The sequence below is a fragment of the Ochotona princeps genome, chromosome 28 (genome assembly GCF_030435755.1).
Source record: "Ochotona princeps isolate mOchPri1 chromosome 28, mOchPri1.hap1, whole genome shotgun sequence".
Lineage (NCBI taxonomy): Eukaryota > Metazoa > Chordata > Mammalia > Lagomorpha > Ochotonidae > Ochotona > Ochotona princeps.
In genome coordinates this window covers 2,397,336-2,411,141 of record NC_080859.1, presented here as the reverse complement: position 1 = coordinate 2,411,141, position 13,806 = coordinate 2,397,336, and the positions used below count along the sequence as shown (strand labels likewise).

At 49.0% G+C, this 13,806-nt stretch overlaps 1 protein-coding gene across 1 annotated transcript; it reads left to right on the top strand.

The window, feature by feature from the left end:
* The first annotated feature begins 5,324 nt into the window (after positions 1-5,324).
* On the top strand, positions 5,325-7,412 carry ANKRD34B (ankyrin repeat domain 34B). Its single transcript, XM_004586234.2, has one exon. It carries the CDS (start codon positions 5,373-5,375, stop codon positions 6,936-6,938), a length of 1,566 nt encoding a protein of 521 aa, XP_004586291.2. The 5' UTR covers positions 5,325-5,372; the 3' UTR covers positions 6,939-7,412.
* Positions 7,413-13,806: the final 6,394 nt, after the last annotated feature.

Below are 13,806 nucleotides of genomic sequence, written 5' to 3'. Positions count from 1 at the left end.
TGTGGCACCACCTCCACTGTGGACAGGGGTTTCCTGGCAGGCTCACAGCTCTCAGGGGCACTGCCCTGGCTTCAGTCTCCTTGTGCTGGAGCAGAGGGCTGGGTGGTGGCATCCCATTCGGCCGGCAGACCACTCCGACAGCTGGACCCCCTTCTTAGTACAGTGTCCAGAAGAGGAGCCCCCTCTGATGTATTTCTAGAGGTGAGGGTTTGTGGCCCTGCCCAGGGCCCTGGGGGTCCTGCCTCTTGAGGGAGGTCCACAGAGCTCCAGCCAGCCTTACTCCTAGCCTGTAGCTTCCTGGGGTCTGCAGGGAAGGGGTTGCCAGGGGCCCCACCTGCGGTGCTCTCTCAGGCTGCTGTGACTCATGGGGGCTGCTCGCAGCTCCTAACTCCCCATTGCAAAGCTCGTGCAAAATTGCCTGGCTGATGGAAGTTCTCCAGTTTTATCTGCTCTGGAACAGATTGTTTTTGGTCTTTGTTTCTCTTCTTTTTTTTGTTAAATATCCACAGAACCCTCATTTTGATGGGGCCTTGAGAACAGAGAGGGGGCAGGAAAGGAGCATGGTGAACAGGCATGATGAACAGCAGGTGGCAGTAAAGACACTGCAATTTCAAAAATAAAAAGCAGCGTACATCCAGCTCTTAAATAATCCCTGTCGTTGAATAATAATGTTGAAAATAGAAGCACGATTCACTGAGAGTGTATGTTCTTGGCATGTTTCAACTAGATTATATTTGTTTATAAAGCATCAGTTACAAGTCATAAAAAATAAACTTCTGATGTTTTGTCTGTTATTTAGCCAGGACGTGTGTCAGAGGGGTGCGGTGAGTAGCAAGGCCCCAGGGACACCATTGGCTTGCACTGTCTGGTGCTGTGACCATGTCCCCTGGGGTGGATGCTGTGTGAAGAGGAGGACCCGCAACACTCCAGGAGGTGGAGCGACCTGACCCGGGAGTGTGGCGAGGTAAGCAGGGGAGTCTGGAGGGAAGGCGGGTGCCCGCGGACCCCGAGTGCTCGGCACACGTGGAAGGCATGACTCCGCATGGGCAATGCTGATGAGTCGGGTGTTAACAGAGCACTCCTTGTCGGCCCTGGATGCTCAGTCAGGAGGTTGGAAGGGGAGAAACAGCAGAGTAAAACAATCTAGAACATTCTAGTCATCCCTCTCTGAAAAACAAACAAATCCAACTCAAATATCAGCTTTTTGAAAAGCTGAAGACAGGTCCAGGGAGTGCTGCCATCTGCTGGTTCTGGCCTCAGATCTGTGTCCCCAGGGCCCAGGCAGGGGCCCAGAGGGCGCTCAGGGTTCTCACGCAGGGGGCAGAAACCCTGTGTTTGCACCAGAAGCTAGAGTCAGGCGCCAAAGCGAGGTGCCAAACTCAGCTACTCCCAAATGGGCAGTGTGTTTTTTAGCCAGCAGACCACATGCCTGCCCCAATATCGGCGTTCTGTATGTATGTGATAAGGCAAGAGAAGTAAGGGGCAAGACGGTGACAGCCTCCAGTTGGGGGACTGCTCCAGGGAGGACGCTGGTTACAAAACAAAACCCGGAAATTCAAATATTGAGAGTGTGAGGGGACGACATGTCTCCCTCTTAATTTTAGACAGTTTTATAACTGTGCTACTCAATGTTAACATGGAAATAAACCAAGTGGCTTTAAAAGGGGTGAAGGAGCCTGGCGCTGTGGCATAGCGGATTAAGCCTCGGCTGGGGAAGGCTGCATCCTGTATCCAAATGCTTGGGATCCACTGCAGTTTCTTGCTAATGTGCCTGGAGGGTAGCAGGTGATGGGCCAAGTTCTCAAGTTCCTGCCTCCCAACTAAAGCTCCTGGCTCCTGGCTCCTGGCCTCGGCCTGGCTTGGATACGATACAGATGATGCAAGATCTCTTTCTATCTCTGTCCCTGTCCCTCTGTTATTCTGCCTTTCAACTAAATAAATAAACAAGTCTTTTACATATGTGCATAATTGTCATTCCTAGTGAATGGCGTTGGGCTTAGAGGACAGGCTGCTGCTGGGGCTGCCGACCTCCTATGCAGAGCGTCAGGGCACAAGTCCTTGCCCATTCCCAACTCCAGCTTCCTGCTCAGGTGCCCACTACAAGCAGCTGGGGAGGGTTCAGGTCGCTGAGTAACCTGCTCCTGGCTTCCCCCTGGCCTGTTCCTGCTGCTGAAAGGAACGGAGGGAGCATACCAGTGGGCGGGGAAGATCTCTCGGTGTCTCTGCCTCTCAAATACAGTCAGTCTATAAAAGAAGATCTCTCTAATAAAGCCATTAGAATGAAGTCATTTAGTGGTTCTTCTAGAAGACCCTCAGCTCCTTGGGGAGGTAGTGGCAGGGGGATGCTCCTCCACAGGGCAGGGTTGTCAGACAGCTCACTGCTGCCTAGGCCAGGGGCCGTAGTACTTGCGCCAACACTTGCTGCCTCCCAAGGTGCATAGTAGCAGGACACCACATCAGAAGTGGAGCCTGGCATTGCAACCCAGGTGCTCTAATCATGGGCTGTGTCTTATTAAAAAAAAGAAGAAGAAGAAGAAGAAAAGAAAGATTGCTCCAATGTGATGATGAATCTAATTTTGGCCACTTGTCCTCACTGAATATTTATTTTTCAAAAGGTACTTTGGATCCTAGGGTATTTTCAAATAATGGATTCTTCTTGCTTCTGGAATCACAGTCACAAAATGGCTTCCACATGTGGCTCCAGGATAGCGCCCACCCCTCAGGTGTCTGGGCCATGTGAGACACCACCGTAGGGGGTTCTTTCGTGGTCCCTGTCTCAGGTGAACTCTTTTCAGGTGCTGTGCCTCCACAACACATCTCGGGTTGAGCCTGAGCTGCCAGAGCACCCAGCGTTCCCTGGTCACAGAGGTGCAGGTATGTGTAACACTGGCCCCGTGTGTGTGCATGCACTGTGACCAGTGGTGGTTCTCTGCCTCACATCCTGATTGATGGTGACTGGAGATGAATAGATGTGCTCTTTTGATCCCTAGCCCTTAAGAATCCCCTGCTAGGGATTCCAGCTCAAAGTCTGGCCACAGCTATGACCCATGACACCAGGATTCTCCTAGCGAATGGTAGTGATGGGGTGTGCATGCTCCGAGGGGTGTCACATGGAGAATGGCAGGCAGCAGTTTGGAGCCCAGGTGCATCCCAGGACCATACACGCCTGGCTTGAGTGTTGGCTGGCTTCAGAGGCTTCCTGGGCCTCTCCAGGGAAGGCAAGAGTGACAGAGAGCACAAGAAGGAGAAAGTTCCCATCCTTGGGTTTACTCCTCCATGTGCTGGCAAAAACTGTAGCTGGGCCTGTACAAAGCCAGGAGCCAGGAGCTCCTCCAGGGTGTCCCATCTGGGTGGGAAGGACCCAAGCATGTGGGCCATTACCCACTGCTTCTCCCCCATTGCCCGTGCCCCACCACCACCCTTGGAAGATAGATTCCACTTGACTTGGTGCTCATCAGTCATTTTTCTTCTCATATTTTCTGCCTCCCAATTGCTTGTGATTCCTAAACTTAATAATCATATATTAAAACCAATAAGAACTGGACTCTGAGCAGAGACTCACTGAAGGAAGGAAGATCAGGTGTGCAGTGTGGAAGGTGACTCTGGGGTCAGAGGAGAGCAAGGCTGACAGTGCAGGTGTGCGTTCAGTGAGGTGGAGCAGCTCGGGGAAGCATGCGGCGGAGGGTGCAGTGCTCAGGGCAGACCCAGGGCCTGTCTCCTGTGAGCTACACCAGTCCCAGCTCCACTTCCAATCCAGCTTGCTGCTAAGGTGCCAGAGAAGCAGTGGGTAATGGCCCACATGCTTGGGTCCTTCCCACCCAGATGGGACACCCTGGAGGAGCTCCTGGCTCCTGGCTTTGTACAGGCCCAGCTACAGTTTTTGCCAGCACATGGAGGAGTAAACCCAAGGATGGGAACTTTCTCCTTCTTGTGCTCTCTGTCACTCTTGCCTTCCAAATAAATAAGTAGAATTTATAAGTAAATAAAAGCCATTCCTGCTGATGGAGAGAGTTAAGTATTATGTCGTGGCCGATGATTAGCCCGGTGGTGAAGACACGCCAGCCAGGGGTCTGCGGCCCAGCTCCAGCTGCCGACTCCAGCTCCCTGCCCGCGTTTACTCTGGGAAGCAGCATTGAGGACTGTGGTGTTGGGGTCCCCACTGCCATATGTAGGAGGCCCAGATGGAGCCCCAACTTCTGGCCAGTACAGGCGGTTGGGGAAGAGAACCAGCAGCTGCAAGCTCTCTCAGCTTGTCTCAAATAAATAAATAAATATTTCAAAAATCAGTAAGTTATATATTGACATGTTTCATTTTTCTCTCCCAGACAGTTCCCTTGAAACACAATCTTTATCACATAATGGGACTTACTATTGAAGGTGTTTCCATCTAAAACTGTGAATAACTTAAACATAAATGCTTTGCATGTCAATAGTAAAAATCAGAATGTTTCCCAAGTCTGTTTGTCCCTTTCAAGTTTCAGGACTAGAAAGCTCACTTCTCCAAACAAATGTTCTGCTGTGAAAGTTGAACCCCATCACCCAGTCAGCCTGTGAGTTCAGTAACAGGCTCAGTGCGGACGCCCGGCCACGTGGTCAGCATTCTCACCTCGTGGTGTACTGCTGACACTGAGTGTCAGTCAGCTCACAGCCCAGTTGTTCACCCTGTGAAAGAAACACAAACATGTCCTCCAATGGAAAATCTAGCTGTCGCTCACTGTATTTAAGTAAAGAGTGTGTCTAGGTAATTTCACACTAAAGTTTCTACAGTAAACCACTAAAAATGTTCTGTATTTTAATTGATTCAGTGACATTACACAGAATTTTAGTTTTACATTTACTGAAGAATAGTTTTGAAAAGCAGAGTGGCAGGGAGAGGGGGAGAGGGAGAGAGAGAGAGAGAGAAAGAGAGAGAGAGAGAGAGAGAATCTTCCATCTGCTGGTTCAGTCCCCATTTGCTCAGCACAGCAGGGACTGGGCCAGGCTGAAGACCAGAGCCAGGAACTTCCTCCTGAGTTGTGGCTTAACCTGCTGCTCCACAATTTCCTGCCCCTTAAATCTACTTCTAACACTATTCATTTAGGATACATTTCACAGCGCATTATTGTTTAATGAGGGACTTAAGGAAGTGGCATGCCATTCAGTGAAAAGACTGAGATTTGTGATTCCCTTAAGGTCATCCCCAGCCCAAAGTTTCCCCAATCAGCAATTTTGTTCTGCCTTCCCTTGTAGTGTGATGCCAATCCATCCCCTTTGTGCTAACATTTCAGAAATGAACGGAGAGGAGTTGTGGGCTGAAAGAGGTGTGGGGCGCCTACTAACCTCCCTGTCCTCATCCTGTCTGACAGCCAGGTGCTGCTTCCAGACCTGGGACGATGGATGAGGACATGGACGTGGCCAGTGAGGGGAATTCCTTGATCAAAGCAGTGCACCAGTGCCGGCTGCGCCTCACCAGGCTTCTGCTGGAGGGCGGCGCCTACATTAACGAGAGCAACGAGCGGGGTGAGACACCCCTCATGGTGGCCTGCAAGAGCCGACGCGTAGATCCCCAGGGTGTCAGCAGGGCCAGGATGGTCAAGTACCTGCTGCAGAACCACGCCGACCCCGACATCCAGGACAAGTCTGGGAGGACGGCCCTCATGCACGCCTGCTTGGGAAGGGCTGGGCCCCAGGTGGTCTCCTTGCTGTTGGAGGGCGGGGCTGACCTCAGCCTGCAGGACCACTCGGGCTCCTCTGCCCTTGTGTACGCCATCAACGCCGACGATAGAGAGACTCTGCAGGTCCTCCTCAGCGCCTGCAAGGCCAAGGGCAAGGAGGTCATCATTATCACCACGGCCAAGTCACCCTGTGGGAGGCTCACTACCAAGCAGTACCTCAACACGCCTCCTGCAGGTGCAGAGCCTGCCCCGGCCACCTGCGCCACTCCTTCAGACATAGACCTCAGCACCGCCTGCTCCCCGCTGCCACACCCTGGTGACGTGGAGCTAGTGCCGCGACCTGGCCTCAAGGACCCGGTGGAGCCCAGTGCTGCCAGCGAGGACAACGACAACGACGACGACGAGGAGGAAGCATGGGATCCCGGATCCCCCGGGGGGAGGCCGGCCCTGCCCTCAGCAGCGCCCAAGCTGGCCCAGGCCAGGTCCTGGAGCAAGAGCCACCCGTCACTGATGCGTCAGCACAGGGTGGCTTCCCTGCAGGAGGAGCTACCGGACATCACCCCAGAGGAAGAACTGTGCCATCGGGCCGGTGGGCTGGCGCTTGGCAGGCGGTTCATCACCAGGCACCAGAGTATTGATGTCAAAGACACTGCCCAGCTGCTGAGAGCCTGGGAGCAGGCCAGCTCCAGGAAGACGTCCTACGAGGAGCCGCACCGCCCGTCCCTGGCTGCGGAGGGACACCCGCCCGGCCCTGAAGCTCTCTGGGACCAGGACCCAGACCCCGCCCAGCCAGGCTTCGTTTCCACCCTAAGGAGCATTGTGCAGAAAAGAAACTCCGGGGCCAACCACTACAGCTCTGATTCTCAGCTCTCGGCTGCCCCCAACCCGCCCCCGGCCTTGGAAGACGGAGGCGGGGGCAAGGCGGTGCCCGGCAAGAAGAAGGTCCTATCCCCCTCCCCTTCTCTGCTGTCCGAGAGCACCCCGCCGGGGGCCCTGGGCAGGAGACACCACCCAGGCTTGGAGAGGCGGGGTTCGGGGGCGGTCTTGTTGGAGCAAGGTGGTCCCCAGCCCAGGCCTGGGTTCCTGCCGCCCCTCCCCGTGACCCCTCACCTTCCCTTTTCAGAGGTCAGCGTCAGCAGCAAGATGTGTGGCCTCCTCTCTTGCGGTCAGAAAGTGCTTGTGCCAACTGCTCCTGGCTTCCCCAAGGAATTCAGAGGCAAAAAGATGTTGCTAAGGAGACAGTCACTGCAGACAGAGCAGATTAAGCAATTAGTAAATTTTTAAGGGATGCTACAACACACCCCTGTGGTGTCTCTATCAGAAAAACTATCTAGGACTGGAGGAGAAGTCTCAGTTGGCTGCCTTGTGAGGCTCCTAGCTGCTCAGCTTACATGGTGAGGTGGGTCCAAACCTGAGAGTGTCTTGTAGCAGGCAGGCACTGTGGACACACACTATGTCCAGCATTCACTAAGGGGATTCTCTGAGTGACAGCTGTTTCTTCAAAACCCAGACCCCCAAGTTTGTGGCCCAAGTTTTATTTAAACAAAGACAAAGGGCCACACATGTTGCCAATACTTTTTCTTTTTTAAATTTCAGCTCAGATACATATTTTACTAGGAAACAGTGTTTTCAAGTCAACAATTTATTTTCTTAGCTTCCCGCTAATAATTAAGATTGCAATTTTTCATGTTGCCAAAAGCATGAAAGAAAAACATGAAAGACCATGAGGTGTTCCAGGCTCAGTCAATCTGAAGTGCCAGGAGAGCCTGAAATCATTCTTTAAAAACCACTGACTGCAGGCAGTGTGTGAAGAGTGAATTCAGAGGCCAACCAGTGGCGTCAGCGTGGGCAGCAGGTGCCGAGGGTACCTGCTGGATAGTGGCTTCCCAGGATACCGGGACTCCACAACACCCAGCTGTGGCTCATGTGCTGCCTTTGGCTTTTGATTTGGTTTTAAACCAACTTACCTATGTTATCATCTTTTGTGATTATTCTTTCTCCCTGTCTTTTCTTTCTTGCTATTAGTTGTAGAAGCCTTTCCATAGGTTTCTAGTAACAGGATCATACAAAAGGCATTTCTCTTCACTTAAATTATTCTTGCCTTTCAACAAGAAACAAACTCTCCCCAACCCCACCAAAAGGAAAAAAAAAAGTTCAGGATTTACCACAAATAGAAATTATGTGCTTGCTTCATTTAAAAAGAATAAAATGCTTAATGTTAGTTGAGGTTAGTTAAATTTAAGGAAGCCAGTAGGAGCTTAATCACAAATTGCATTAAGTCTTCGGTCAATATTAGACTATGTCTTTTAATTTCTGGTCTGTAGTTACTAGACATTTATGTAGTAGGGACATAGAAGGACCATGTCCTTAGTGTGACATTCTAGCCATCTAGGGTCTTAGGACCTGTGTGTGACTTCTAACGAAATAAATGAACAACACGCTACTTTTAGGAAATTCTGTAAAACAGCAGTGTTAGCTACATGACTTCCAAGTACAATGTGGAAGCAAAGAATCTCTGTTTCAATCTAGCAGTTTCACAATAGAGAATAAACCCAGCTAATCAAAACCTGCGTGTATGCATCTGGTGACCGTGATTTGCCAATCGATTTCTTTGCTTTCTGTGAGTTAGAGGAATCTGAGCAATGGGCCTGAACCTTTTCTTGGTGACTTGATGTAATTAATTGTGATGTGCACAGCAACTATTTCATCACGTGCGGCTATTATTTAAGAAGTGAATGAAGGTTATTTGATGTTTTCAAGAACACTAATGTTAACCACAGTAGAGATATTTTTGGAATTCAGAACTTGTAGAATTGTATCTGATGCTTACAGGGAATGAAGCAAGTTTTCTAAGAAGGAGCATATGTAAATAGGTAAGTTCATACAGATCAATAAAGCTTTAGACTACCATCAAGATCACTGGTTGGTCTTCCTCTCTCAAAGACTACAAGGAACTCAACATCATTTCAAGGGAAATTGTGCCACACAAGTTTTCTGCCCTTGGAGATAGGAAATCTTTAATGAAGCTTTCTTACAGTTAGGAGGTGGAGGCGAGAGACCACCAGGACTCTAGAACCCAGGCTCATGTAGCCAAAGAGCAGGAGTACCCCAGCTTCCTCCCAGCCTGGGTCATCAGCTCTACTTGCCTTCATCTGTTCATTCCACCCCAACTCCCTATGCAAAGAATTGTTTTTTAGATTTTATTATTTATTGCAAGACAGATTTACCGAGAAAGGAGAGACCAAGAGAGGTCTTCCACCTGTTGGTCCACTCCCCAGCTGTGATGACCAGGATCAGGTCAGTCCAAAGCCAGGAGTTTCCTCCAGGTCTCCCATGTGGGTGTAGGGTCCCAAGCATTTGGGCCATCTTCTGCTGCTTTCTCAGGCACATTAGCTGGGAGCAGGATCAGAAGTAGAGCAGTCAGGACACGACTCAGTGCCCATACAGAATGCTGGCACCGGCAGGCTGAAGCTTAGCCTATGACCAAATGGTGTCAGCCCCACTTTTGGAATTTTGTGAGCACAAGAACAGTAGGATAGTAGTCCTCAACTTGAACACTACAATTTTCCTTGATTTCATTCATGAGTTTATAGTTACAAATTGAATGTAGGCTCCCATCAGATAGGCTCATATCGTAAATAATATAAAAGGGCATTATATATATATATATATATATATATATATATATATATATATATATATTAGGTATTTTTTAAATTATAGGAACTGCTGCCACAAGACTCAAGCTTCAACAATACACAAATAAACGAACCATTCTGAATTATTTCTAATAATTTCCTTCCAGATGAACGAGTAGGTATCTGGATAGTTAGCATTTCCATCATTTTTTAAAAATTTATTTTATTTTTTCCTACTGGAAAGGCAGATATACAGAGAAAAGGAGAGACAGAGAGGAAGATCTCCCATTCACTGGTTCACTCTTCAAGTGGCTGCAACAGCTAGAACTCAGCTGGTCTGAAGCCAGGGGCTTCTTCTGGGTCTTCCATGAGGGTGTAGGGTTCCAAAGCTTTGAGCCGCCATCCGCTGCTTTCCCAGGCCACAAGCAGGGAGCTGGGTGGGAAGTACAGCAACTAGGTTACAAACTGGCACCCATATGGGATGCTGCTGGATGTAAGGCGAGAATTTAGCCACTTGTCTATCGCTCTGGGCCCACATTTCCATGACTCTTATGGAGTTGTTAAGTATTCTATTTTTTTTTAAAGATGTATTTATTTTTATTGCAAAGTCAGATATACAGAGAGGAGGAGAGACAGAGAGGAAGATCTTCCAGCTGATGATCTCAAGTGCCCACAACGGTCAGAGCTACGCCCATCTGAAGCAAGGAGCTCTTCCGGGTCTCCCACTCAGGTGCAGGGTCCCAGGGCTTTGGGCCATCCTCGACTGCTTTCCCAGGTCACAAGCAGGGAGCTGGATGGGAAGTGCAGCTGCCGGGATTAGAACCTGTGCCCATATGGGATACTGGCGCTTTTAAGGCGAGGACTTGAACCGCCAGGCCACCATGACGGGCCCTGTTCTATTTTTTCAAAAGCTCTGAAGCTTTGAACAACTGGATTTCTTATCCAAATTTCTCCAAGTGTTGGGATGTTCTGCCTCTGCATGCTATGGGATCTCCATGACAATACATCAGCGAGCCTAGAGGGAACAAACAGCTGGCACCTGACTATCCACTAATCTCGTATGCATGAACATCTTCCCCCCAAGTTCCCCTTGCATATAACAGCACCTGGCTTTACCCACAGTGATGCTGCACATGCTGCCATGCAATCTGCAACCACACGCTGTAAGATCTTTCCACATTTATAGTAAGAGTGGATTTTCATTGTCTTCATGACATATAAAGGTGATTTCATATATCAAGGCCTTTAAAAACATCATTGAAGGTAATTACTACACAATAAAACGCACAGTGTACAACTCAGTGACATTCACATAGCTGTCAAAACAGCCATCCTAGGACCACACCCAGAGCACTCCCACGACCCCCAAAAGGCCCCACTCGACCCCGTGGGGGACCGCCAGGAGACATCCAGTTCCTGAGTTCATATGCTGAATCACACAGGCTGTGCTCCTTTGTGCCTGCTCTCTGTTGCACGTATTTTTCATGTTCACCTGCATTCTTGGAGCAGTGGCCCGGGCCTTCTCGGGGTTGGACTGTAACGTGACTGTAGGACATTGCCCCTGGGGTGAGTGTCCTTGTGCAAGTCATTGGGGTGGCTCTGGGAGCTCTTTTCACCTGTGCAGGCGCTCACACGTGGAAAGGCTGGGTTTTGGAGATTCATCAGACTGCCAAACTGCTTTTCTTTCCCTAGAAGGGATGGTGAGGCTCTACACGATCCACCTTCCTGGTAGGTGTATGTGGGCGTTTCTGTGGTTAAAACTTGCCTTTCCTGGGTAATGCCGCTGAACACCTTTCCTTTTTTTTTTTTGCCATTTGATGATCTTCTTTTGCTGCTGTTTTTATTTTATTATTTCTTACTGAAGTATGGTCCTTCATATATTCTGAATATGCACTCTTCACCAGATATTTCAGTAGTGCCTTTTATGGATGTCTTAAATTTTGATAAAGCCCTTTTATCACTTTTTAGAATTTGAAAGGCAGAGTGACAGAAAAAGACAGATCTGCCATCTACTGGTTAGCTTCCCACATGCCCAGAGCAGAGCTCTAGGCAGGGTCGGAGCCAGGATCTCCGTCCAGCTCTCTCTCATGGCTGGCAGCTAGCCAGGAACATCAGCAGGAAACTGGCAGGGAGCATTGGAGCAGCTGGGACTGGAACCAGGCACTCCTCCCAGCAGACGGCTTATCCTGCCACAGCACAACTCCCAGCCCACCGATTGTTTTTCACTATTAAGGCTTCCTGGCTTGTAAGATTTCTCTGCCTACTGAAAAGTCATGAAAAGACTCCCCTTTATTTTTTCTCAAATGTTTTATTGTACTAGTGTTCACAGGTAAGCCTACAATCCATCTCAAATCGTGTGTGCATGATATGGCGAAGGAATCAAGGTTACTGCTTTCATGTGGATACTCATTACAATTTTACTGTGTGACAAAATACATTCCATGGCTCATTTATGTGTTTTCTTGGTACTAAGAACAGTTTAAAGTATATATTTAAATCTAAGTCTAAGTGGCATTCAGCTTATAAATTTCTTCACATGAAAGAATTTCACCACAGTATTACTATTTTTAAAAACATTACTTAGGTTAACATAATCAAGTAGCAAAAATAATATAAACAGAGATTTCACTTCAAATTTCATCAGAACATAGTTCATATTAAAAAAAAAAAAGAAAACCCCTCAAAGCTCCTAGGAAGTATGAAAACTGGAAAATTTGAAAATTTTGTTTTACTAAAAATTAAGACTTACTCTGCAGTTGTTAGAACTTTACAATAAAGCAGCACAATTTTGCATTGTGTCTAACAGCAGCACAGTTTGAAGAAACGCTGTAACTGCCGTACGTGCAGTGCCCGTGCCGGACCTCCTGGTGCCGTCTCTACAATGGGCACAACCACAACAGCAGCTGCTCAGAAAAGGAGCTGCCTTACGCGGCTCAGCAGTCACCGTGTCATGGGCATGCCAGGTCTCCTTTACACGAACCTCATTCCTTGTGTCCCCAAGAGAATTCTCACTTTTTTCACCAATTCACTGATGAGCAAGCCAAGAGGCAATGCCATTAAAAATTTCCCAACTCCATGACTCGTGTGTGTGTGTGTGTAAATGAGACTCCCATACAGGTAGCAGGGGTCCAAGCACTTGGACATACTTCGTTACTTTTCCCAGAACCAATAGGAAGTTGCATCAGAAGTGGATCAGATGAAATAGATAAATTTTTTTTTGTTTTTTGAAAGATTTATTTATTTTATTGGAAAGTCAGATATACAGAGAGGAGGACAGACAGACAGGAAGATCTTCCATCCTATGATCCACTCCCCAAGTGGCCACAATGGCCAGTGCTGTGCCAATCCGAAGCCAGGAGCCAGAAACTTCTTTCCAGGCTTCCCGTGCGGGTGCAGGGTCCCAAGGCTTTGGGCCATCCTTGACTGCTTTCCCAGGCGAGGACTTTAGCCGCTAGGCCACGCCGCCGGGCCCTATGAATCCCTTTAAAAAATTTTTTTCTAGAGTCTGTGTCTAACACTGTAGCATAGCAAGTGAATTTGCTGCCTGCAAGGCCAGCATCCTGTATAGGTACTGGTTCAATTTTCAGCTGATCCGGGCCCGGTGCAATAGCATAATGGTTAAGGTCCTTGCCTTGAATGCGCCAGGGTCCAATATGGGTGCCGGTTCTAATCCTGGCAGTTCCACTTCCCATCCAGCTCCCTGCTTGCAGCCTGGGAAAGCAGTCAAGGATGGCCCAAAGCCTTGGGACCCTGCACCCGCACGGGAAGCCTGGAAAGAAGTTCCTGGCTCCTGGCTTCGGATCGGTGCGCACCGGCCCGTTGCGGCTCACTTGGGGAGTGAATCATCGGATGGAAGATCTTCCTCTCTGTCTCTCCTCCTCTCTGTATATCTGGCTGTAAAAAAATGAATAAATCTTAAAAAAAAAAAAAAAGGATTCATAAACTTATTTAAAAGGCAGAATGACAGGAAGAGAGAAAAAACTTATTTTAGTCACTGGTTTACCCCTCAAATGCCAGCACCATCCTGGGGCTGGGGTGAAACTGCAGAGCCAGGAACCCCACCCAGGTCACCTACAGGCAGGCCAGGGGCCCAGATCCTTGGACCAACACCGGCTGCCCTCAGGTGCATCTGCAGGAAGCTGGATCAGATGCAGAGGTGGGACTCCATCATAAGCACTCAGTACGGGATACGGGTACCCCAGTAAATTACCCTGCTTTGCCACAACACCCATAAATAAAAGCAGCAACATAGCACCCCAAATGCCTTGCCTGTGACTCTGGCAAATACAGGATTCTTCAGGCTTCCCTTGCACCTTGACCATCTCGCTGAGACACAGCACATGTATGACAACTAGTGAACCATTAGTCAATTAGAATGAAGCGTGACAGCATGCTCTGGACACCTCAGAGGAGGAACCTGGGGAAGGAAGAGCTGTATGGAAGCCACAAGGCTTTTAGAACAGGACCAGGTGAAGGGGCTTGAGAGATGGAACCTAAGTCCTAGAGGGTCCTGC